The 25,040-nt window shown below is 63.6% G+C and overlaps 1 protein-coding gene across 1 annotated transcript in view; it reads right to left on the reverse strand.

Annotated features, from left to right (window-relative positions):
* PMEPA1 (prostate transmembrane protein, androgen induced 1) overlaps positions 1-17,645 on the reverse strand; it is a 41,877-nt gene extending 24,232 nt beyond the window's left edge. The window contains exon 1 of the mRNA XM_037500794.1: positions 17,537-17,645. Coding sequence (XP_037356691.1) covers positions 17,537-17,645 — 109 coding nt within the window. The remainder of the gene's footprint in view (positions 1-17,536) is intronic.
* Positions 17,646-25,040: the final 7,395 nt, after the last annotated feature.

A 25,040-nucleotide genomic window follows, 5' to 3' on the forward strand; every position in this document is an offset into this window, starting at 1 on the left:
TCCCCACGGCTCCCGCTCATTCAGCACCCGGGGGGGGGGGAGGACCACTAGACCTTGCGAGCACCCCCATGCCAGACCTCAGACCTGGCAGGGGCCCTGGGAAGCTGGACTCACCTCTTCTAGGACCCCCCCCTTCAGGCTCCAAGGGCCTCCTCTTGGCCCCCAGCCTCAGACCCCCACAGATCGGAGGCCGCCAGCGCGCCTCGTCCCTATGCTCCTGCTGGAATCATCTGCCCTGAGCTAAACTCCCCCCAAAGTCTGGCCCAACGGAGCCCCAGAGGGTGCTGAGCACCATATGCCACCCCAATTCTGGGGGTTCTCTCCAGCACAGCAGAGCTGAGAGGGGCCTTCTGGTGGGCACAGACAGGTGGAGAGGCCAAGCGACTGGCAACAGACACCCAGCAACAGTCACGGGCAGGGCAGAGCCCGTGTGACCCCAGTCCTGGGCGCCCCACCCCCACCCCGCATCCTCACTTTCAGACCCCGTCTTCCTAAATGACACTCCCTGCAAGGGCCCCTGCCCGGGTCTGGAGTCACCAGGGAGGTTCATCCAGGTTCACCCTGGATGTTCCTCCCGACCCCAAGACTCAGAAACATCTGGATCATCATCAGCCAAGAGAGCATGTGCAGGGCACAGGCCGGCCCTTGTGAGGCCCCCCGCTGCTCCTCTCTGTAAGGAACCCCGCCGCCATTCACATCCGCTTCCCAGCTTGGGCAACCGAGGCTCAGGCCTTGCAGGAGACCAAGAGCCGGGCTTAGAACCAGAGCATCAGGCTGGAGGGCCTGCGTTCCCTCCTCGCCAGCGCCAGCCCCGGGCAGCCCACGCCCTAGCTTCCAGCCACTGCCAAGGCCACCTCCATGCTCCCCTCTCCCGGGGATGTGGTTGGTCCTGCCCTTGACCTTGCTGCCATCCTCCGAGCGGGTAGCCTGGGGGAACATCTCTGTGCTCAGGCCTGGCCCAGGCCTGCCTCTGGGCCTTGGACTTGAGCCGGCGCCTGGCCAGACCTACTGGCATGGGCTGAGGGCTTTGATTTGACGGTGTCAGCTGAGCTGCTCCGGATACACGGGCCACATGGGTGCGAACTTGACTTTCACGGGTGTCTGTGTCCAGACGGCCTCTGTCATTCCACACGGAGCCTGCTGCGCTGGCGGGCTGGCCACTCACTGGGCGGGCAGGCAGGGAGACCTGCTGCCTCCGCTAGTGCCGGGACTCCCTCCCCACTCCACCCCCTTTCGGAGAAGATTTCCCCCTGCCTTGGTCCAACCCCATCTCAGGGGCAGCTCCCCAATCCTCATACCTCAGAACAAAGGGAGCGCGAGCATCGAGACCCATGGTCTGGGCTGAGCAGAGGCGCTGTGTGCCGGGCGTGGGCCTGGCCTCCCCAGGCGGAAAGGTTGGGGGCCAGGGGTGGGAGGCAGATATGCCTCTCAGGGCCCCCACACTGTCCACCCTCTGGGGACAGAGAAGGGGCCGGAGCCCAGGGTCAGGACTCTGGCCAGGCTGGTTGGCAAGACTGGGCACACTGTCCTGAATGAAGCATTGGCATCCCTGCAACTAATGCGCAGAAGCCCCTGGAGCAGAGCCGAGTCCAGGCGGGTCTGAGACACCAGTCGCTGACCAGGAGGACCAGTCCAGACACTTCCTGCGTGTTCCAGGCTGAGGTGACAGGAGGAGCGTGCACAGCGGGAACCTGGCCGGGGAGGGGCTGTGGGACCCAGGCCCCTCCTCACCCTCCCTGGGCCTCAGGGGACCCTGTGAACCAGATCTGGGCTCCTCAGACTTGTTCTGCCAGCAGCAGCAAGTTCTGAATGAGAGCCCCGTTCAGGAGCCCGACCCCATCGAGAGGCTGCCCAGCAGCCCGGCCACCGCGCCCAGCGGCCAGCCCACGTCCACACCCCTGCCCTCTCCTCGCTGGCATCAGCCTGTCTGACAGACCAGGAGGGCGAGGCCAGGGAGGGGAAGGCACAGGCCGGCTGCCCGGCTGCAGGGTCAAACGGGCACAGCTGGAGCCTGTGTGTGGCTCCAATCCCACAGCCACCCCGTGGGGAGGCCCCGATGGGCGCTGGACACAGCAGCGGCGGGGACATGTCCTTCCCGCTGGGGGCGGGGGCGCACCTACTCCCAACCACGGCTACCAGCCAGCCCTTTCCGAGCCTTGCCAGCAGATGCCCCGACAGCCTGGAACGTTCCCAGCGGAACAGACCGGCCCCCGTGTGATGGGATCCCAGCACCGGCCTCCAGGCTCTGTCGCTCACAAGTTCTTGGAGTCCTTCTTAAATAAGGGGCACGCGCCTCTTCCGCCGCCAGGAGCCCCAGGCTGGCTTCCCTCGGGGCGTGGGGGCGCTAGTCACCTCGAGGGGTGGGGGCCCGGGCTGGGAAGCCCTCAGAGGGCCGGGGACCCCAGGGAGCAGCACAGCTTCCCCGGGAAGCCCGGGGCGGGCTCTGGACTCGGGGCCGCGGCTCCTGGATCTGCAGTTTCCCGGCCGCCTCGAACCTTCAGGTGGGAACCCGAGGGGAGTCAGAGGTCCTCATTTCCACAGAGGGGTGTCAGCGAGCAAGGGACACGGGGGCTTCCTGGTCTTTGCACTCCTCAGAATCACTGCTGGGGGTCAAGGTCTCTGGGGTTCAACCCGAGTCTAAGCAGAACCAGCCAGGCAGAATCAGGCCCAAAGGGACAGCGCCCGAGCCAGACAGACCCGAGCGGTGGCCCCGCGTCCTCGCTGGCCCGGAGAGCGGCCGGGGCCCCTTCCCGCTCAGGGGCCGGGGCTCACGAACAGGCGCCCGCCCGCGCCCGGGAGTGCTCACACTCCAGCCAGCCTGCAACGCTCCGCTCCGTGGGCTGCAATAAAAATTCCTAGACAGGTAGTCAGAGAGGAGGCAGGCCCAGGATGAGCAGAGCGAGGGCCAGGGAGACGGCGTCCCGCACACACCCGCCCTGCAGGATGGGCGGAGTCTGCACCCGCCCTCCCTGGTTCTCCAGGCCCGGGATGGGGGCTGAGTCTGGGGCCACATGGGGGAAAAGCCTGTCTCCCCCCAGCCAGGCCAGTCTCACCTGTGGGTCCCGGAGGGAGCTGCGGCATCTGCAAAGAGCCCCAGTTCCAGTCTCCCATCTGGAACCTTCAGCCAGTCCCGCCCTCGGCCCACGGTGTGCAAACTGCTATAAAAACAGTCAGGACCAGACAGCTCTCCACACCCCAGCCAGACGGGCGGGAGAACTTCCCCCAGTGCTCTGAGCCCTGGAACTCTCCGGGCAGTAACAGGCGGAGCGGGGATGTGGCCCGGGGGGCAGGAGGTGGGCCCAGAGCTGGACACAGGGCCCGCGCTGCTTCCCGTGGCATCTCCCAGGAGCCAGGCGGGGCGCAGGAGGTGGCCACAGCTCCCTTAGTGGGGCACCGAACTGTTCCAGGCACCGGAAGGTGACTGGACTAAGATTTTTTCCATTACAAAAAAAGAACATAGAGACCTTGCTTAAAACACACCCAAGAACCCAGCAGACGCACAGGTGAGACCAGGGCAGGGCATGGAGGGTCGGAGCCTCAGTGTACCCCAGCCCTGCAAACCACGTGGGGTGAAGGGCTGGCTTCTCCACCACCAGATCACCTGGGAAGAAAGTCTGAGCTGCGTCGCCTGCCGGTCGCCTCTGCAGGAAGGATGAGGCGCCTCCACCACCCTTCCCCGGGGCCCGCAGGGCCACGTGAGCCAGTAGGATGGGGCGAGCCCGCAGGACGGAAGCTGCCACGCTGGAGGCAGCGCGCGGGGGTCCGTAATGGCTTATTAAAGACCCTGGGATCCCTGGGGGCGGGGCTCCCTCACACCACTTTCACTTGCCAATTCCAAATACCCAGGAGAGGAATTAGGATTCCTCGATACTCTAAGTAAATATCCCATCGACCCACTTTGACTACTTCGCCGTGTCTTAAACAGTAACATTCATGAAATCACCGATGTGCCTGCTGCGTAGTTCCTAAGACACGTTTCACATCCATCAAGGCCCCCGAGCAGCTAACTCTGAGGCTGAAACGTGCGGGCTCACGCGTTGCTCGCGGACGGCAGTCTGCTCGGGGTCTGCCTCTCCGCTGCGAGGGAGGGTGGTCATGGCACCACGGTGCCAGATCCAGCTCAGGCAACTATCAGGGCGTGTGCCCGGGGGCAAGTGACTTCTTCCTGGGCCTCAGGGTGACCATCTGAAAAGTGGTTCTGGTCAGAGGCTCCCGCGGGCGGCAGGAGGCCAGAGCCGGCACGTGGCAGGCGTCGTGAGCCAGAAAGGGGCCTGTGTCATTGCCAAAGGCACAGAGCACGTGGGGCAACTGAGGACCTTGGGGACACCAGTCTGGTGAGGGACACAGCCGTGACCCCCAACTCCGAACCACCCCAGGATACGGTGTCCTTGGGACGGAGCCCCCAGAGTGCCAGCATCACCTCGGCTGCGAGGCAGGCCCAATCCAGCGTGACGGCAGCACCATTCCCAGGCCAAGCCAGCCGTCAGCCGGAGGGACTCGGCCTCCGTGCCCCGCCTCTGAGTAACCGCCTCCCCCAGACATGATTCATACCTGTCTGGGGTCACCCACATCCTCATTCCCTGCAAAGGAATGTAGGCCAGGTGAGGCGGGCGGGCAGAGGTGGTGCCCACAGCCTGTCTCAGGTGCTGCCACCACGCTGAGTCCCCTGGCTGGCGCTGGACAGGCGCCCGGGACTCGGGCACCGTGTATGGGACTCAGACTCAGGTTCCTGAACCTTCCTCCCGGGAGGAGCCTGGAGCATCTCCACGAAATGTTCCTCCGGGGCAGCGTGCACTTCCCCACGCCTCTGCCGTCTGTGACGGCAGCCCATGGGCCCCAACACGGAGTGCGCCTTGGACGTAAGGGAGCCACGGCTGGCGCACACAGGCGGGTCCCCGAGACCCCAGACGAGCGAGCACGGGCCTGCACCCCGATCTGGACCGCTGTCACCCACACACCTTTGCAAAACTCACCCTAGTCTACACTTACTTCTGTGTTTTACGTCTATAAATTACACCTCACGGCAGGGAAATGTGCAAGAGGAAGCTCATCAACTTGGGGAAGGGAAGAGACAGCTGACGGGGCCTTTGCAACGGCTTCCTCCTCAGGAGCCCTGGGGTCCGACAGTGCCCATTTTACAGAGAAGAAAAACGAGACCAGAGGAGAGGGGAGGACACAGCTGGGGCAGGAGAGGCGCACACGTGGGCTCACAGGGGCCAGGGCACTTGGCACTGGAACATTCTGCCTTGACCTTGGGAGGCCAGTGCCCGTTTCCTGCCTCCAATGTGACTCTCCCCTCCCCCTGGTGCCAAGATCCCCCTTCCAAGAAGTAACGGCCAACCCCGTGAAGCAGAAAGGCACATGGAGGTTGCCAAGAGGCTGGGACCGCCGCACCTGATCCAGGTTCAGGGTCGAGTCCGGACAGCCCCAGGGGGCAGGAAGGGACTCTGAGCCAGTTCTGATCCCCGGTGAAGGCGGTGCCCACCCTGTCTGCTCCCACCTCGGACCTGAACTGCAGACCCAAGGCCAGCATGACACCCACCAAACCCCAGGAAACCCCCCACGCCACGGCCGGCAGGCGGCCTCGGGGTCGCTGGGCTGTTACAGGAGCAGTTGGGAACACAGGAGGGCAGGGGAGCTCGGCTCTGGGTGCCAGCACTGGGGGCACCGTGGTATCGCCCCCCGACTGGTGCAGGGACAGTGCAGTGAGAGTCTGGTCCTGCAGGCAGAGCCCGGCCAGCACGGGCGCCCTGTGATGACATTAGGGGGAGCAAGACCCTCTGATAAGCACGAGGACTTGGGGCTGAAAGCGGCCGAGTGCCCTCCTTTTGACCTCATGTCTCCATGCGCAAGCACCGGCCTGGGGCCAGACAGTGAGGCTTCACCCCAGTCGCACCCTGGAATTACCCGGGAGTTTTAAGAAGCCCGGCTGTCCCGCCCCATCCCCAGTAATTAGCCTGGGGTGTGCCCGAGGATCAAGGTGCAGGACCCCCCACCCCCTGGCTTTCATGTTCAGCCAGGTGGAGAACGGCTGAGTGTGGAAGGAGCCCCCCAGCCCTGCCCGCTCCTCACCCCCTCATGAGGCAGCTCTCTTGGGCAGTCCAGGCCCTGCCCAGCACCCGCCGGTCAGTCACCCCTGCTCCCCTCAGCTGCAACCCAGCCCTGGACAAGTGCCTGCCTCTCTGGCCCTGAGCCCGGGGAACGGCTGCAGGCGGCTGTGCCAAGTAGCGGAGCGTGTGCAGAGGGGGCCGTGCAGGACGTGGCCCAGGGGCAGAGGAGCGAGGCCGAACGGGCCACACCCTCAGAGCCTCACACCTGGGGAGGGGAGCTTCGGCTTCATGGGCGTCCAGCCCCGAGTTCACATCCTGCTCCCTCCTGGAGACTCGCTCTGCTCCTACAGGCAGAGGGACCCCGTGACCCTGGCAGCGCAGGCCAGGTTCGCCAAACCACAGCGTCACGGCGGCAACCCTGGGAAAGGTCAGCAGACAAAGCCGCAGGGCAGCGAGGCTCACTCCCGGATTCTGCAGCCGCCCGCCTCTCGCCTTCCTGGTTCCTCCTCCCGAACGCCCCCCACGGCGGCCTGTCCTGGGGCCCAGGCTTGCACGGCGTCAGGAGGGCCCAGCAGGCTCGGACAGAAAGAGGCCACCGAGGCGAAAGGGAGGCCTCTGTGCCACTTGTGTCCAGGACCCCGGTTTCACAAAAGCCCAATACAGTGTCAAGGGGAGACCTCGAGGGGGTGGCTTCAGATTTCCCCAGGCCACCTGGGAGGGACCCAGGCCCGGGGCCGCAGGTAGGAGCCAGGTCACCCCATGGCAGACGCACGTCCTCAGCATTTGTGGGGACTGCCCGTCGGGTGAGGCGGATCCCAGAGCCTTTGGGACACGGGGCGGGGTGGGGGGCAGGCAGGCTCCCGGGCTCTCAGCCCCCCGGTTCTCCCAGCAGGCTATCACTTTGTACAACTTCCAGATGTCCTCTGTAGGGTCACCTGCACCCCACAGTCATCACTCAAACCCACTCTGAGCCCAGGCCCGGAGGGGAGGTGGCGAGCGTGGATGCTGCAGCCGGACAGGAATGTCTGCCGGGCAGGAAGGGGTCGAGTCCGGCCAGCCCCAGGGGGCAGGAAGCGACGCTGACCAGTTCTGATCCTGGTGAAAGTGGTGCCCACCCTGTCTGCACCCACCTTGGACCTGAACTGCAGAGCCGAGGCCAGCACGACGCCCGCCAAACCCCAGGAAACCCCCCACGCACACCCGCAGCGCCAAAAAGTGGCCGGATTCTTCTCTCACGGATGGCAGCTGGGCATTCCAAGCACCCAGCCGGGCCCTCGCACGGACACAGCACGCAGGAGGGGGACTCAGACCCTCAAGGAGGCGGCAGGGGGAGCCACCTCGGGAATAAACACCCCTCAAGTGAGCCTGGGAACCTCGGGACTATGCGCTGGCAGGCAGGGCCTCGATTTATTCGGACAACTGGAAGAGGGACTCCTAATCACACCTCTGGGCCACGCAGCCAGCAGCTCTCATTACCCTCTAAACAGGAGGACGGCCGCAGTTTCATTTAGGGCCAAAGTGACTAATAAAATTAGGCAAAATCAGCAGCTCCCTGGGTCAGTCCAGAGGCTTCGCAGAGGAGCGCACACATCTGCTCCCATGCTGGTTAGATTGTGCGGGTGAGGGAGAAGCCCCTGGTCCCCGAAGACCAGAGATTTCAACGTCCCGGGTGGACCTGGTGCACCGGCTTCTTAAAAAGACAACATTCTCGGCATCCGTGGCTTCCACTTGAAACTGCTCCAGGTCGGACGAGGGTGTCCCCACAAGTCAGTCTGCCCGGAGATCCGCGGGCATCAACACGCGAGATGCACCCGAGATAGGAGTGCACTTGGCTGCGATCTGCCCCCGCGTTCCACGGCGGCAAACGGAATGGCGTCGAAGGGCTGGTGGGTGTTATTCAATCGGCTCTGCTCACCAATGTAATTGACACCCCTTCCATCACCTCAATCCACCCACCCATTTCTCCCACACCATAAATAGATTAGAAAAAATAGTTTCCTCCTATGGCCGTGACCCCAGCGGCTGCTAAGCTCAGCCCCTATGAATCACTCCTGGCTCACCGCGACAGCATTCTGGAATGACTGCGTGATAACGGGCGGCTCAGACACCAATAAATGAATCATGCCTTCCGCAAGACCAAACCTTTGGCTTTTACAGACACCAATTACAAAGCAGAAAGAAAAGAACAAAGAAATTACTGAGGGTGTTTGCGCAAAGTTGATTCATAGGTTTACAGAATTATTACCGACTAAATTGTTTTTAGGAAGGCAATTAGGGCCATGACCAGCTACTGCCCGTCAGCCAGGTGACTTGGGAATTTGCAAACGGGGGCAGGGGGCAGCACCAAATTCTTGAAACGGACTGAAATGGACCGACCCCCCCCCCCCAAGCTTCACTCTCTCCTTTCTCCTGAAGGCTTAATTTGAGATCTTAGTTCAGTCCTTAAAATGCCGAAAATAAATACCTGTACAAGCAGTGTTAGTTAAAGTCTTGGTATTAACTTCTTTTTTTTTTTTTTATTCCTTAAGCGTAGCAGTTGTAATAGAACACAGATAACCTCCCTCTGTTACGGGGTTTTGCAACCTATCACCTACAACCACCAGACTCTCACGCCATCTCAACTGACATGGACTGGAGGTATTTCACATCAAAGCAACTTTACCTGCTATAAAACTTTGGCTGATGAAGAAATAGCGTTTGCTGTGGCCACATGCAAATTCTGAGCCTCCCTAATGGACGTGTGGTCTCTGGGATGAAACACCGCCCCCCCCACCACCACCCTGGATTGAGCTGGTTTGACCCCAGCACCTGAGCCTCCTGGGGGGGTGGCGGGGGAGGGGGGCAGGCAGACAGCTTCTGCAAGGCTGGAAGCTTCTGCGAGGCGGGGGCAGAAGAGGCAAACAAACACAAGAAAGAATAAAACGAGCTTCCCACAGCTCACACGCTCAGGTAGCACTCCCACTGGGCTCAATGAGCACCTACTACGTGCTGCGGCCCGCACAGTCGGTGTAAAGGCCTCGGTGGTGCAGGTGTTCCCCTGGCAGGTAAGCGTGGCAGCTAAGCCGAGGGAGGGGCTGTGACTTGCTGAAGACCACGGTGGGGCTGGGAAGAGACTGAGCAGCACCAACACCCGCTTTCCCCACACAGCTCCTTCCCGACAGGGCCTCTGGCTGCCGGACAGTCAAGCGCAAGTGCGGAGCGGAGGGTGGAACCTGCTCCAGATGAGTCCCAGGAACCAGGTTAACGCTGGGCTGAAACCTCTGGGGAGAGGCCAGGGGCTTTCGCCTCAGACTCGCTAGAAAACAGACTGTTCCCCACTTCTCAGGCTCCTGAGGACAGAGCCTGGGAACCTTGATCTTACCTGCCTGGGGGCGCCCAGGGCTCAGGCCCAGACGGGCCTGCAGGAGATGGGGTCTCCGCTGTGGGTTCCATGGGGGGACCTCAGCGGTGCCTTGCGGGAGGGACTCCCATTTGAAAGCACTGCGCTCACGGCGCGCACACGGCGCACACGCATCTGGCCTCCACACGCCGCACTGGATCACGTGTTTCTAGCCTTGGCCACTGGCACCCAAACCCACCCCACTTCAAAGCCCCTGGAGACCTCGGGGAGCCACAGAGAAGCTCGCCCCGATCACCGCGTCTCCGTCAGAGGCATCAAGGGTGACGGCGGCGTGGACAGACCCCACCCTGTGCTGGCGGTTCAGAGATGCCACTGCACGCCCCCCGCTGCCACGGGGAAACGGAGGGACACCCCAAAACTCTCATCCTTTACTGAACATCCGCTCCTTCGAGGCCATTGTGAAATCCCAGTCACCCCTGGGACTTGGCACAGCTGCGCCCCCGGCCAGGCAGGGACAGAGACCAGGCGATCTCTCCCGATGTACACGGCGAGGCGGTGTCCCAGCCCCCACGACCGTCCAGAGGGCGAGCCTGCAGCCCGATGCTGCGCCTGTCCAGAGGACACGGGCCTTTCAGAGCCACTGGCGGAGGCCAGAAGCAAACGCCGCCCGGCATTCAGAGCCCGGAGCCTCCGAGGGCCTCGCCCGGTCACCCGAGCATCAAAACTCTCTTCTGACCACGGAGCCACTTCCCGCAGCCACCAACACGAGAACTGGTTTTAGTTAAAATATAGCTGAAGGCAGAGAAGACCAGCTGCCGACACCCCAGTGAGTGTCCTGTGGGCTCAGATGCTAAGCCAGGAACCTGCCTGTCTTCCTCCACCCGCCCCCCCCCCCCCCACTGAGAAACAAATGCCTGGTGGAATTGGCTGGAACATCAGGAAGATCCCGCCGTCATGTGCTACCTCCGGGGCCGGCCACAGAAGCTCCCTAACCCCTCAACTGCGTGGGGGAGCAAACGCAAGCTCTACCCGCTGGTCCCCGACAGGCAGGGGAGCGACCCAAACACCAGCGTGGGGCACGTGAGTGCAAAAAAGAATTGCGCTAGAAATCCCCTTCCTGCGGTGAAGGGGCTCTGGGTGATTGCTGAGAAACCTCCCTCTCCCTGGTCAGCGGTGGGCAAGACTGGGGCGGGGCGGCGGGGGGGTGAGGAGCGGGGAACGGCCCCGCACTTGACTTCTGCCCTGCCCCTGGGTGAGGCTGACATTTCTGGAAGAGGTGGCCGGCAGGAGGCTTAGCCCCAGCTTCTGCTGGGGAACGTCTTTGGAGTGTTAAGGACAATAAAACAATTTAAATAATTAAACAGCTATTTAAAATAACAGTTTGGGCAAATGTGCTTTTCACTTAGGCCACCATCCTGGAAACCCTGCAGGCAGTGGGGGTTCTCCCTTGGGCCCCCAAAGGCTGGTTTTCAGTGTCCACCTTGACAGAGTCCTGCCCTGCCTGGAATCCTCAAGCCCGCCCTCCCTCTCTGCCCCTCCCTGTGCACAGGGGAACCCACGGGCTTGGAGGATGTAATAAGCAAAAGGACGTGGCCCCCACTCCTCGGTGCTGGGTGAGCAGGGGGGACACAGAGGACACCAGCAGTTACACCCCATCGGCTACCTCGCCACGGAGAGAGACAGGGGAGCTCTGGAGCCCAAGCGGGCTGCCCAGCCAGGGGAGCGGCGAGGGGGCTCCCTATGTCCTCACCAGCCAGCAGTTCCCAGAGGGCAGGGTGGTGGCCGTGCTGTTCCCTGATACTCCAAAGTGCCTGGAACAGCACCTGGAACAGAGTGGCAGTGCGCGCAGTGCTGAATGACTGAGTGCCCGAAGGATGCTGTGTGTCTAGATGTTCTTAACCTTGCTCTGGCCACAGGGTGACGGCACCTGGACCCGAGGGCCTGGAAATCACGCGAAGGTAATAATCATCGCCCCAACAGCAACAGCCCTGCCCCAACAGCCAACAGGGCTGGTGCTGCTGAAGCAGAAAGGAACCAGAGCTGGGGACGTGGGCTCCTCACGCAGCCTGACAAGGGTCGTCTTCAGGGACGACCTTTCCAAGAAGGACAGAGTGGTCAGAGTGGAGCAGCCACGACCATGTGCTCAGAGCTCGCGTGTTCGTTCCTCCCTGAGGAAGGGCCGCTCGTAGGCCACCCCGGGGAGCCTGGTCCGAGCCCCAGCAGAGCACCAGCCCCTGGCTGTGCGGCCAGAGCAAGCGCCTTCCCCTTTCCAGCCACGATTCTGCACCTGCAAGCATGTGACAGCGCCTTCCCTCACAGCTGTTTTGAAGACCGAGGAGAATGTGTCACCGTACCTGGCACCTAACAAGCTCTCCATCTCCAGCTGGCGAAGGGAGTGGGAGCAAACCCCCCCATCACCCTGAAAACAGGCGAGAGAAGCTGTTTGGTGGCTCTCAGAAAGCCCGGGGTGCCCCACACCTTTCCAGGCTCACCCCGGGGCGCGGAGGCCCCGCTCCGTCGAGGAGGCGTTCTGAGCAGCTTTCCGTTTGGTGACAGACGCCTCTACCCGTGCTGACACTGACGAGACCCCGGCGTGTCAGGGTTTGCCTGTCGCCGAGGGCAACGCCAGGTCGGCTGCCAATGTGCCTCGTTGCCATGGCTTCACGAAGGGGTGCACCCCCTCGGGAGGGAGGGCAGGCGTGCGGGTACAGGGGCTGCGGGAGCCAGGGAGGACAGGAGCCCCACCCCGGCCCGGGCCACCCTTAGGGAGAAGAACAGAGAGGTCGAATTCACTTTTTGAAAGTAGTTTTCAGAAACAGGGAGCCTCGGCCGTCACTCACACGCCTGCCTGGGCCGGGACCCGCGGGCACCCGCACGTCAGTGGGGTGCTGACATCGTGGCCGGAGCCTCGTGCCTCGCATCCCAGACTCTTTCTCTAAAGCTGGTGGTGGGGGGACCTCAGGTGGGGTCGTCAGAGCCACTGCGGCGCATGGGCTGCTGTGCTGGGTCTGCGGTGGCAGGGACGAGGAAGGTCACGCGAGTCTTCAGTTACCTCCAGCATCAGGGTCACGGTCCCCACCTGGACCTCTCACTCCGACACTGTCGGCCAGTGCTGGCCCCAGCCCCAGGTCGGGAAGGCCTTGCCTGGTGAGCGCCAGACGGGACAGTGGGGGAGCAGCACACAGCCTCCCGGTCAGAAACCGGCCCAAGACCACAGAAACATGCCAGAGGCTGGGCCTGCTCCCGTGAACCACCCCAAACACGCACGGCACCCCAGCACATGGAGCTGCTGTCACCCCCCCCTTCACAGACAGGTCAAGTGACAGCAAGAGGACATAGTCAGCCAGCCTTAAAGAGGCCAGAGCCCACCCTCTTGACCAGCACAAACCACACCACAGACCAGGCCCCACAGGACCCTCAAGGTGAGCCAAGAACTGCCCATACCCAACATGCAGGTATGTGACGTCAAATTTCAGCCGTCTGGGCCCTGAGACAAAAAGATCAGGCCACACGTGACCAGGGAGCCACAGGGGGCAAAACCTGTGCCCCCAGCCCCTGCAGCTGACCCCCAGAACCTTCGCCACCCTGAAACATGCTCTGCAGTTTTGGAGAGCCCAGCAGAGTGGGGTGCTCCAGACATGGGGAAGAGCATGTGAGCCAACACACATAGCCCACGCGTGCCCCCACCGCACGCGGGCACACACCGCCCAGCACACCCCACCTCGCCAACGCAAAAGTGGGCAGTGGCCTTGGAGCGCCTCTGCCAGCGCATGTGCCGGGCAGGGCCAGGCTGGCAGCAGACAGCCCTCAGCGGCATGCTGGTGACTTCCCCCGGCAGGCCCGGAGCCCAGGCGGCCTGGTGCCGACCCTGGAAGGGGAAAAGCCACATGGCCCCTGGCTGGGATCCACCGTCACCCGCCTCCAGAACATTCCTTACTTTCAAAAAACGGACCACATCGTAAAGTTTCAAACCCTGGCCCTGGGAGACACAGGAGAGGAGGTGGGGCGAGCTCTCTGGGGCGCCGGACCTGTGCTGCAGGGCCTTGGGGGGTGGGGGGTCATCCTGCTGCGTGGAGGCTGCTGACAGGCTCTGAGCAAGTCAGCCCCGCGGCCTCCCCTCCCGGCACCCTCACTCACGCCGCCACTGCCCAGAATGCTCTTGCGCAGAGGGTGCACCTACGGGCCAGGATGCGCCCTGTGTGCACTTTGCCCCCTTCCTGACTGGCCCAGCAGACGTGACCATGCCCAACCAAAGCCGTGGCAGAGGCGGCGGCGGTGTGTGCACACCTAAGGACGTGTGCACGCTCCGGGACCCAAGCTCACGCATGTGTGCAAGGGCGGGTGTGTTCGAAAGGAGGATTCGTTATTCTGCACCTTTTGCTGCAAACACGAAGTTCACCCATGGTCACATCGGGTGGTGGAGACGGCTTCACTCGAGCCTCCGGGGAAGCTGCAGCCAGCTGCCTGCCCTGAGATTCCGGTCGCAACTCAACCCCAGGCTGCACCCCAACCTGAAACCCAGACCGGCAGGAAACACATGGCTGCAGTCCCAGCTGAGAGGGCCCTCGGGAGGAAGCAGCTGGCACTTAACATCCACAGAGCTTCAGCCCGCGCCTAACCTGCCAGCTCTAACGGTGCCCGGGTCTCTCCTTCTCCTTCACACCAGCCCCAGACAACAGCAGCAACCTCACCGCGAGGGAGCCCCGATCATTCCGATGGGGCACCCCCGGGCGCTCAAAGCCGGCTGAGTGCGCAGGCGGCGGGTGCCAACGCAGGGCGACCACAGGCCTCAACGGGGCTCTGATTTCCACAGGAGCCAAGGGACGCCTCCTGGCATTTCCAGTTCCCTGGAGAAATCAACAATTGATTAACGGTTGGTCTCTGCTCCAGGGTACAGTGGCCCACAGGGGACATCCGGGAATGTCTGAAGACACCCTGAGTTGCTGTGGCCTGGGGGAGGGTCCTACTCCCATTGGCACTAGTGGGCAGAGGCCGGGGTCGCTGTGAAGGCCAGCACTGCAGCTGAGACACCCTGGGTCTGAGCATCAGAGGGGCAAACGCCAGAAAACGGGGTGTCGGGTAGGTTTCAGGAAGCCAGGCTCCGTGTTTGGGAACATCTGGATGGAGAAGAGGAGGCAGAGGCCCAACGCTGGTGATCTTAAAAAAAAGAAAATGCCACTGTAGGGGCTGCCCACAGAGGTGCAGGGCGTCGTCCATGGCTGGGGCGCCCCAGGGCCCTGGGGCGGCTAACCCGGCCGGAGGAGTGGCAGTCTGGCGGGAGGCAGCGAGCCCCCATCTGCTTGCTCCGCCCCCGCCTCTCCAGCGAGCCAGAGAAGAAAGGGGGGCGATTTCTAAGAGACGGGGGCACCACCGAGCTCCACAGAACACCGGGGCCTCCCTCCTTTCCGCTGAAGTAGCCGCAGTGAACTGGGGGGAGAGGGCGTCACCTGAGCGGCTGTTCTCCATGCCAAGCCCTGGCACTTTTCAAGAAGAGTCTGCTTCCTCAGGGTGTGTTCTGGGAATTCCCATCAGACAGCCTCTCGCCCCTTGGCTCTCAGAAAAAAATGGGGGACCCTTCTGAGAGTGTCTTGTGAAAGTCAAGTCAAGCCCACCCCAGGTACCTGGGATCCTCGGAGCCCGGCCAGGGCCCACCCTCCTGGGTGCAGAGGCTGCTGCTGCCTCTGGCCAGCAAGTCCCGTGGATCTGCTCTGGAGACCAAGCTCCAAGTTCAAGAGTCAGTGTGTGCTCCACCAGCACCCCCCACCCCCACCCCGGTCCAGCCTGGGGTGCAGAATGGGGGCAAAGCCTGAAGGCCCTGGATCCAACCTCGTCTGAAATCGGAGGCAACGAAAGACCACACGGGAGACCCAGCAGCACTGGGCGGGGGCAGGGAGCCGTCCTGGCACTGACCTGTGCCCAGACCTCGGAGGGCAGAGGCCCCTTCCGAACTGCCAGGATGCCGTGGTGCCACTTTCAGACGAAGAAACCGAGGTCTGGGGGGCTTACGGGACACTACCTGGCCGCTGCCCTGCGGCCACCTCCAAAGCACCAGTTGCAAACAGCCCGTGAGGGCTCAGCGGTGCCACACAAAGGGGCCGCTACTAGCTTCTTTCTTCCCTCCTGGGTGCCTATCTTTTGATATAAAGAAATGCCAGGCGTGAGGCTGCCTCATCCTACCCCTTCCGGGAAATCTGATTAGCACTTGCAACAAACTGTTACATTATACCTGCCTTTTAAAGCTCGCTTTCCCTGCCCTGGGCTTGCTTCCAGTAAGTGAGGGCGTGGGTACCAACTACTACCTGGGCCAGGGCGGCCCAGATGCAGCGGCCAGACACTAGCCCGGGGGCCTGACTCAGGGCCCTCTGCGGGGCAGCGCAGGGGCCGGCGCGGGATCTGGTGCCGGCCGGAACAGGATCAGGGCCGATGAGCCGAAGGGGCAGAAATAAGAAGGGATGATCTTACAAAGTCCCGCGCACAAAGGCCCGGAGCAGCCCGTCCACCGTGCGCAGCCTGCGGGGAGGGAGGTGCACCCCCACGGTGGCGAGGACCCCGGGCTGGGAGGTCCCCCGGGGCGCTTTCCGAGAGGAGGAGAGAGGCCCAGAGTGCTTAAGCAGCAATCCATTTAGCAGTGGCGAGACTCTCCAAACATGTGCGAACACATTTTAATAATATCTTCGTGCATTTCATTAGCCTCCCGAGTTCACAAAGGGCCTTTGGGAAGCAATCTGGTTTAATGCAACTCAATTCCGCAAACGCTAGCTCTGGGCAGGTTCTCCTGGCACCTCGCTGGCCTGGCTGGGGGGGGGCGGAGAGGTGAGGGCAGCAGGGCTCCCCGCGCCAGGGGAGGTGGCAGGACCCACCGCTGCAGCGCCTGCTGCCCCAGCAGGGCCGGGGGTGGGTTATTTTTACCCCTTGAGCCTCACTGTACAGGCGCGGGGCGCACACGGTGGCAGCCGCCCGCGGAAACTGGCTCATGAGTCACCCAGGGCGGCCCTGCCCTGGCGGCGGCCTCGGGCTCCGGGTCCCAGCCCCGAGAAGCCTGGCCTGGCAGGGAAGGGCTGTGTCCCCTCGCCTGGGGCGCACAGGGGTGAGGATGGGGAAACTGGAGCCCCGAGTGGCAAGAGGCCCCCCAAAGGACCTCTGGAGGAGGAAGTGGGGCGAGAGGAGCCTGGGGTGGGGGAGCAGGTCCCCACCCCGCCGGACGGCCACCTGGGTGGGCTCTGCCGGACGCGAGCGGAGGCTCATTGGTCTCAACTTCCCGGGGCACGGGGCAGGCAGTGCCAAGCTGCAGACACCCCCTCCCCGGCCCCGGCCCCCCTCCGGCTGCAGGACAAGGCCGTCCGGAACGCAGACGGCCTCAAACTTTGACTCATTTGTAACCACCATCCCGGCCAGACTGAGCCAAGCGTCCAGACAGAGGCTATTTATAGGTGCTTCGGGGACAGACACACAATGACACACGCTCGCGGTCCACGTCTGGGCAGCCCCGCCAGCCCGAGCCCCGGATCCAGACACCTGGGCGCAATCGGCCCCGAAGCCCCCAGAGATGCGCGGGCTCCAGCGAGGCGCCAGACGGCGGCCCCGACTCGGGGCGCGCGGCCGGGACAGACGGCGACCCACGCGCGGAGCCCCAGACAGACCCGGGCGCGCCCCCGCCGCAGACGCAGGGGAACCCCTCGCCGGCCGCGGCCGCGCCCCGCGCACCCCCGGCCGGAGCCCGGCCCCCGCGGCCAGACGGCCCCGCGCCCTCCGCGCCCCCGCGCCCCCCCGCGCCCCCCCGCCAAAGTTGATCAGGGCGGCCTCGCCGCCCGCCGCGACCGCCCCCCGGGAAATGAAGGGGAAACTTCGCGCGCGCGCCCGCCCGGCCCTCCGCGCCCCGCGCCCTCGGCCGCGCCGCCCGCCCGGGGTCCGATCCCGGCGGGCGGGCGGGCGGGGCCCGGGGCGCGGGGCCCGTGCCAGGCTCCCAGCGCCGCGGGACAAAGCCGGGCCGGCCGCCAGCTGCCGCGGCCGGGAGGGCGCAGCCGGGGCGCGGCGGGCGCGGGGCGCCCCGTCCGAGGGGCGCGCGCCGCCCGGGCCCGGCCCGCAGCTGCGCCGCGCCGCGGGGTCGGGGCCGCGGGGCGTCGGGGAGGGGCGCGGGGTCACTCACTGATCTCCATGCTCTGGAACAAAGAGCGCTTGCAGTTGCACGTGCAGGAGACATTGGGCTGCCCGGCGGCGGCGGCGGCGGTGCTGTTGACCCCCATCAAGCGGTGCATGGACGGCGCGGCGGCGCGGGGCGCGGCGCGGGGGGCTGGCGGGCGGCCGCGGGGGGCTCCGGCCGGCGCCCGGCGCGCGGGCCCCGCATGCAGGAGGCGCGCGGCGGGAGCGGCGCCCGGGGGCCGGGCTCGGGGCCGCCGAGGGCCCCGGCGCGGGCTCAGCGCGCGGGGCCGCGCTCCCCTGCGCCCCCCGGCCGCCCCTCGGCCGCCCCGGGCGCGTCGGCGGGGCGCGCGGGCGGCGAGCGGGCTCGGGGCTGGCAGCCGGGGCGCGCGCGGCCGCCGGGGCTGAGCCTCCGCCGCTGGCTTCCCCCCGCCGGGCGCCGCCGCCGGCTCATTCAAGTCCAAGGAGATCGGGTTTCGCCGCGAGACCGCGGCCGGAGCAGACGGTCTGACGTCAGCGCGAGACGGGGCCGCCGGTTCCCACCGCGCGGGGGCCGGGGAGGGGGCGCGCGCTGCGCCAATCCCCGCCGCGGAGCCCCGCACCCCGCCCGGGCCGCGGGGCGGGGAGACCGGCCGGGGCGGGCTCTTAAAGGGCCCGCGGGCGGCCCGCGGCGGCGGCCCCGCGCGCGGGGGGGGCGCGCGCACCCCGCCCCGGCCCGGCTCCCCCGCGGCGCGGGGCGCGCCCCGGCCCCGCCGCTCCCCGGGCGCCGCGAGCGCGTGTCCCCAGCCGCCCCCGGGGTCCCGACCCGGCTGCGGGGCGCGCCGGCCCCCCGCCCCGGGCGCGGGAGACTCCCCGGGCGCGGGCCGGGCAGCGAGAGAAGGTGGGGGGTCCTCGGGATCGCCCCGGCCGGATTTCGCGGGAAACTCCCCGCCCCGGGCTCCGCGGCCCCGCGCGCCCCGGCGCACTTTACCCCGACCCGGGGAGGTCGCGCGGGGAGAGGCGCCCGCCGAGACCGCCCGGGGTGGGGGGGCCGCGCCGGCCGCGCGGGGCCCTCGTCGGGTAAATGCGCGTCGGCAACTTGTGCGGAGTCCGGCCGGGCCCAGGGCGAACCCACACCCTTTGTCTGCAGCCCTCGGGGCCGCCGGCTGGGGGGCGCGGCCCGGAGTTCAAACGCGGGGGGAGGAAGTGCGGGGGTGCCCCTTTATTTCATTAAGTTTTAATTACACGAGCGCGACAAGAGCACCTTCTCCCAGTTTGAAAAGACATTAAACCATTGCGTAAGAGGCCCCCTCCCTGGCGCGTCTCCAGCCCCCCCACAATTTGGTGTATTCCCTCCTAATCCCTTCCCTAATTGTCTCTCTTTAACAGGCCCTCACGGAGCACCTACTGTGAGCAAGAAACTCCCCAAATAGAACTCAACCCCGGCCTCCCCGGAGAGCAGGGAAGGTCTGATCCCACCTTACAGGAGCAAGAGGCCTGTGGGTGGAGTCCGGGGAGCCCAGTCCCCCCAACCCCGGTGACTACCCCCCACGTAGATTTCCAGTTCTTTACATACCCATCAAGTCCTGTAAGGCCTGGAGCTGCAGTAATGAGCAGGGACTCCTTTGGGATTCAGGGGAATGTAGTTCTAAAAGTTCTTGTCGTGTCCTCCAATGACAATTAGAACCAGAACCAGAACCAGAGGCCGCGGCCTGCAGAGCCCAAGCCACCCCCGTAGGTGGGTGAGCTGCAGCTTGCCCTGGGCACTGTCGTGCCTCTTGCTCTCCTAGGAGGGCAGGTGAGAAACTTTTTCTGGAAACTGTTCGACCTCTGGGCTTATTGGCTGGCCACAGATTTTGGGGGGAGCCCAAGAGGGTCCAGGACATAGGGAGGGTCAAAGGGGTGCGTCTTCACTTGTCAGGGAAGGGAAGTTTACTCTTAGAACTCTGGGCTGTGCCAGCAACCAGGCGGGGTCATCCCGGGGTCCACCTGCCGTGGTCTGCAGGGGCTCAGCCGCCGAGAAGGGTGGGTCGGGATGACCTCATTTCCTAAGCTGAAGGAAATCGCCTTCTGTCCCTCCTTCCAGCCTACCCTTCACTTCCAATCAACAAATTCCTGCGCTCCAGCCCCGAGTGCAGGAATTCAGGAAAGCCAGATGCCACCTCTGCCCTCTTCACAGTCTCTGGCAGGCATCTGGCCACGTCTAGCAGCAAGAAAGCACACTCACTGATTGTCTTGGAAATGAGGGAGATTTGCACAATCCAGGTTAAAATAACCAGGCAAAAATATCTAGTTAATTCAGAGCATTAAAAAAAATAAACCCACCCACCCATGGCCCGCTGCTGGCTTGGTCCCGGACTACAGCTGGACCTCGCTGGTTGACACCAGGGTTCTGATCCATGCACTGACCACTGGTTAGCAGGCTCTGCCTTGGCTGCAAAGCTGGCTCCATGCGGGGGAGAAGGCAGCACTGGCTTAGCAGTTACGCACGTGATGCCCCCAAGCAGGGGGTGCTGGCATGGTTTTATTTTTCGTTTTATGGAGGGCAGGAAGGACCAGGGCCCCTGGCGAAGGTGGGTGGTAAGAAAGGACACACTTGCTTTGGGAGAAGCGTGGAATTAACTATCACCCTCCTGGGAGGCCTCGTGTGTGCCTAGGGCACCAGATAAATGCGGATTCCAGATAAACCACGAATAATATTTAGTGTGAACATATCTGTGCAAGATTTGGGACACGTGCACACTGAACATTTAAGAGTTGCTTATCTGCCATTCAAATTTAACTGGACTTCTGTATTTTTGTTTACTAAACCTGGCAGCCCAGGGTGAGCTGGGCACCGCGGTGCCGGGCAGTCTGGCCATGTGGGGCCCACACAGGAAGGGGAGCTAGAGAAGCAGGGACGTGGCCCAGCGTGCACAGCAGCTTCCGGTGTTCATGAGCCAGGGCGCGAGGGCTGGTTCTGCTGAGACCGACATCCTGGGGGGCCACCCGCCTCTGCTGGGCCAGCCTGGGGCCCACCGGAGGGGGAAGCTGGCAGGGCCCTCCTCCCGGCACCAGGCTCTGTGCTGGTAGCGGGCACGGGCACTGTCGTGTGTCACGGGAAACAGGGGAGACCACGGACACGTCAGCCCTGGAGGGCAGTTAGGCTGGCTCAGATAGGACCACGAAGAGTGGAGGCGGGCTTGGTTGGTGACTGGGGGAGGTCTCAACAAGGAGGGGGTGTTTCCTGAACTGGACAACGCAGGTGTCAGCATTTAAGTCCCTGGGTGGCTTCAGGGAGTGACCTTAGTTTGCAGGAGGTAGGACCCCAAGGGGGCAGGGTGGACACTTGGGGAGGTGGGAGCCAGACATACTAGGGACAGCTGACACGGAGCCAGGCTGAGGACAGAGGGTGTCTAGGCCAGTGGCTTCTGTGGGCCTAGGAAGCCTGGGGTTTGGGGTGTATTTCCCAACCCGGTGACAGGTCATGGGATTGTGAAATGGGTGTGTGTCCCCGGGCGACTGCTCAGGACAGGCCTTTCAAGGCCCAGACGGCGCGCGCCTCCTCTGCGCTGAGTTCAGGTTGAATCTGTTGTGGGGGCATGTTTGGAGGGAAAAGGTCCCTTCCCAGCCAGTAAGGAGGCCCTGCTCCCCACGGCACACCCCTGACAGGACGGGCTGTGACTAGGCTGGGCTCATACAGCTCTGGCACCAGGGCCGCCACGGCCCCCTGGGTGGGGTCCTGTCCTGGGTTTAATATTCCACCATCATCCTCTTAAAATTCTTGATGATGAATAATTCTTGAACGAGGAGCCCCAAGAATTCTGTAGTCAGTTCTGCTCGGGTGCCAGGCGCCGTTGGCAGCCGGTCGGGACACAGGGAAGCCAATATGGGTTTTGGCCGCAGCCAAGGGTGGCTGGCCAAGTCCCGACGGTGCCCACTGGGCATGGAGAAAGTGCCCGACTAAGTCAACAAAAGGCCTGCGAACTGCGGGCAAGGCCCGTGGGGCCTCAGAGGCCCGGCCCTGCCCTCCCTCCCACCGCCCCCAGGCTGGCCGGCCAGAGCTCCTTTTCCAGTCCCTGCGGAGGCCACCGGCAGCCAGAGCGCTTGGACAACCCCTCCTCCCGCCTCCGCTCCCCGCAGCGGCCCCAGCTGAGTCGTGCCCCCATCCTGCGGTGGTGTCACCAGCCGCCGCCGCCTCCCCAGGTGAGCCCCTTGGACTCCGTGGTTGTGTTTACTTGCCTTTGTCCTGCTTTGCACACGCGCGCGCCCGCTGGATGCTGTGGCCGGGCCCTGTTCTACCCACTGCAGAGTCGTCCATGTCATCACTCAGCAAGTGCCCCTCGGCGCCCCACGTAGCCAGGGGCTGCCCACAAAGTCCAGGCTCGTGTGACTCCCTTGGACGGCCGCGACCAGAGGAGCTCAGGGGCCTGAGGGAGCCGCGGGCGGGGCGTGGATGCGGCGGCCTCGCGCCTTGATCCCCTCCTGGCCGCCTCTGCCGTCTGCCCTGCCATCCCCTGCAATGGGGCCCCACGGGCCCCCTGGCTCCCTGGAGGTTCCCTGGCTCCCCTGGGTGCCACTACCTGCGCAGAACCTCCCCCCCAGAAGGAAGAGCGACCTCTGCGGGCTGGGGCAAGCGGGGTGGGGGGCACAGAGGTGAAAATCAAGCTTAGGTGAAACTACACTGGGCGCCACATGCATGGCCCCCCACATGTGTCTCCCCCGCCCTCTGTGGTGGGGGGGGCGCAGTAACTCACAGTGTGGGGCAGAGCAGCAGGTACTTACTGCTCATGGTGTGTCTCCCTGCACCAGTGACCCCTCGACCATCTGATTTGCCCCCTCCCCCCCTCCCCAGCCCCATCACTGGACATGTCTCCCTGCCACAGGCGCTGGGCACACTCATGGGGCGAATGTGAGCCAATCCACACAGAAGCCAGAAACATACAGGGTCCCGTTGGGGCAACCTTACCACTTGCTGACCCTTCTGTCTTCCCTGCTCCCCCCTCCCCGCCCCCAGCAACTCTCTCACTGTGCCCTGGAGGCTCACCTAAGGCCATGCCCTGGACACGTGCTGGAGGCCGGAAACCTGGGCCTTAACCGTAAAGCTGGGAGGGGAGTGTGTGTGTGTGCGTGTGCGTGTGCGTGTGTGTGTGTGCACGCGCGCATGCTGCAGGTGCCCGGCTGTGTGCTGCATTTGTGTGGAGTGTATACTGTGGGCACTTCTGCTGTGCGTGCATGTGTGTGTGCATGAGTCTGGGGCTTGTTCTGGGTTGTGGTGGTGTCGGGTGTGGGTGCCAACACAGTCTGGGAGCTTGGCTGCCAACAATCGGCACATGCTCGATCTCTCCAGCAGCAAACCCAAGAGGCGAGGCTACCCAGCCCAAGATGCCACCTGCTCACCCCCCAGGGGGTCACCGTGCCTGCCCAGCTTCTCATTTCCAACAAGGAACTGGTATCAACCAAGAAGATGGGGCTCCCGGTGCAAGGCAGGGAGATGAGGCCTGGACGAAGGAAAGGACAGAAGGAAACGTTAGACTGTCATCCTGACTTCTGACAGGTGGGTAAACTGAGGCCTAGACAGGCACATGACTTACCACGTGAAGCTGATGAAAATGAGAGATGAGCCAGATCCTGCTCCCCGCCCAGCTGAGCTGAAGGGTCTTCGTTACTTTAAATAGCTTAATCTAAGGCCCTCACCACCAGACTGAGCCTGGAAGGGTTTGGAAGATTCCAGATGTTCAACGCATGTCTGAAACACTTCCAGAAAGAACTGCGCATCATTCAAGCTGATTTCACGGACCAGAAATACTCAAGCAGAACTGTCTTGTGTTTCTGTTCTCATGGACAGTACATTTCACTGTTGTCAGGAGCAATTAATAATGTAAAACCGCGATTCTCAAAGGCGTAAAAGGCATCTGGGCCAGGCTGAGCCCTGGCAGGCTGCTGTGGATTTGAGGGGGACTGGTGAAGAAGAAGGTGGGTGAGGGCAAAGGCCAAGCAATCCACAGAGGGGGCGGTGAGGGCTGTGTCCTCCTGGCACCACATCAGGCTCTCAAACACTCTTCCTAGCTCATGCCAGGTGTTGCCCCAGGCCCTGGGGGCACCCTCAGCCATGGCAAGCCGGGCTCTGCCCTCACAGAGTTTGCCTCCTGGGGGGCTCCCTCAGTTCCTGGTCTGTTCCCCAGACACTGAATTCTGTGCGCCATAGGCTGGGAGGTCACACAAGTAGATGGCACCACTTCTAACTGTGTGGCCCTGATGGGAGAGTTAATTAAAGACTCTGGGCCTCAGTTTCCACATCATTAAAACGGGGAGCATGAAGGCGCTTACTCAGAGGGCTGCTGGGAGGGGTGGAGGGAACACTCCTATATAACATGGAGCAGAGCGCAGAGCGTCTGCCGGGAACATGCTTTTGAAAACAGTGAGTTATCACCACGGCTGCCCTGCTCCCGGGGCCCCACTCCCGGCCCGTCCTGTCCTCCCTTCGGAGAAGTTTCTGCCAGTCGCAGTTTCCCATGGGTCTGCGAGGGGCTTTGTCTGGTGTCTCTCACACCAGCTGTGCCTGCCCTGCATGTCCCCAGCGTCTGGTCCCAGGAACAGATGCTCAGATGCCCCCAGGGCCCCTAAAGTGCCAGACAAGCCCTGTTGGAATCCAGAGGAGTGGGGCATCCTAGGGCGTGGTGCCCAGAAAGTGCCCTGTGCCCCCGATCTGCAGCACCCCCCGGCCAGAGGTGGGGATGTGGCGACAGCCCTCTGCACAGGGCGCCCCAAGCTCAGACCGGGGTCTGGGGACGTGTATCTCAGAGCTGACAAAGAAGATGGAGGGTGCGCGGTTTTGCAGGGGGCATGGCTGCCCGGTCTTATTCTTTGCTGTGCTCCCAGCTCCCAGCATCAACCCTTCAGTGAAAGCGGCTGCCTGAATGAACGACGCATGAGTGCAAGACCCTTTGGCAACAGCACTGGTTCACAAAGCCTGAGTATTCCCACTCTCGGTCCATTGTATGACGTCTTTTAAAGCAATAATCAGAGACCTGATTATTTAGGACAGGACTATCCTATCTTCATTCGTAAAAGGGAAACTGCAAAGAAAAAAAAGGGGGTGGGCCGACTAAACAAGGTCGAATTTGCAATGCAATGGCTAAAAATCGTGTTTGCAGAGGCTATTATTTGGTCGCGGAGAAAAATTCCTTTATAAAATAAATCTGCAATAGACCGCAGAGCTCATCCTAATTTTGCAGACGCCCAGCTGCCCCGCGAGCAGGCTGGGGTGACCGGGGTGACCGGGGTGCAGGGGCAGCGCGGGAGGAAGCCCAGGCCCGGGCCGGCCGCGCGCTGCCCCCGAGGGGTCCCCGCGGCTCCAGCGCCTGCCGCGACGCGCGCGTCTTCTCCCCGGTGGCTCCTTTAACTGGAATCGAGACACCGACGAGGCGGGGGTGCCAGACACAGCCGACATCACCGGCGGCCCCAAATGACACGGCGCACGGGCCAATCGCAAGTTCGGGTTCCGGGAGGCGCCCTCCGATTGGGCCCGAGCGCGGGCGGCCGCCCCCAATGGC

The sequence above is a fragment of the Talpa occidentalis genome, unplaced genomic scaffold, assembly GCF_014898055.3.
Source record: "Talpa occidentalis isolate TD23 unplaced genomic scaffold, MPIMG_talOcc4v2.1 talOcc4.10, whole genome shotgun sequence".
Taxonomy (NCBI): Eukaryota; Metazoa; Chordata; class Mammalia; order Eulipotyphla; family Talpidae; genus Talpa; species Talpa occidentalis.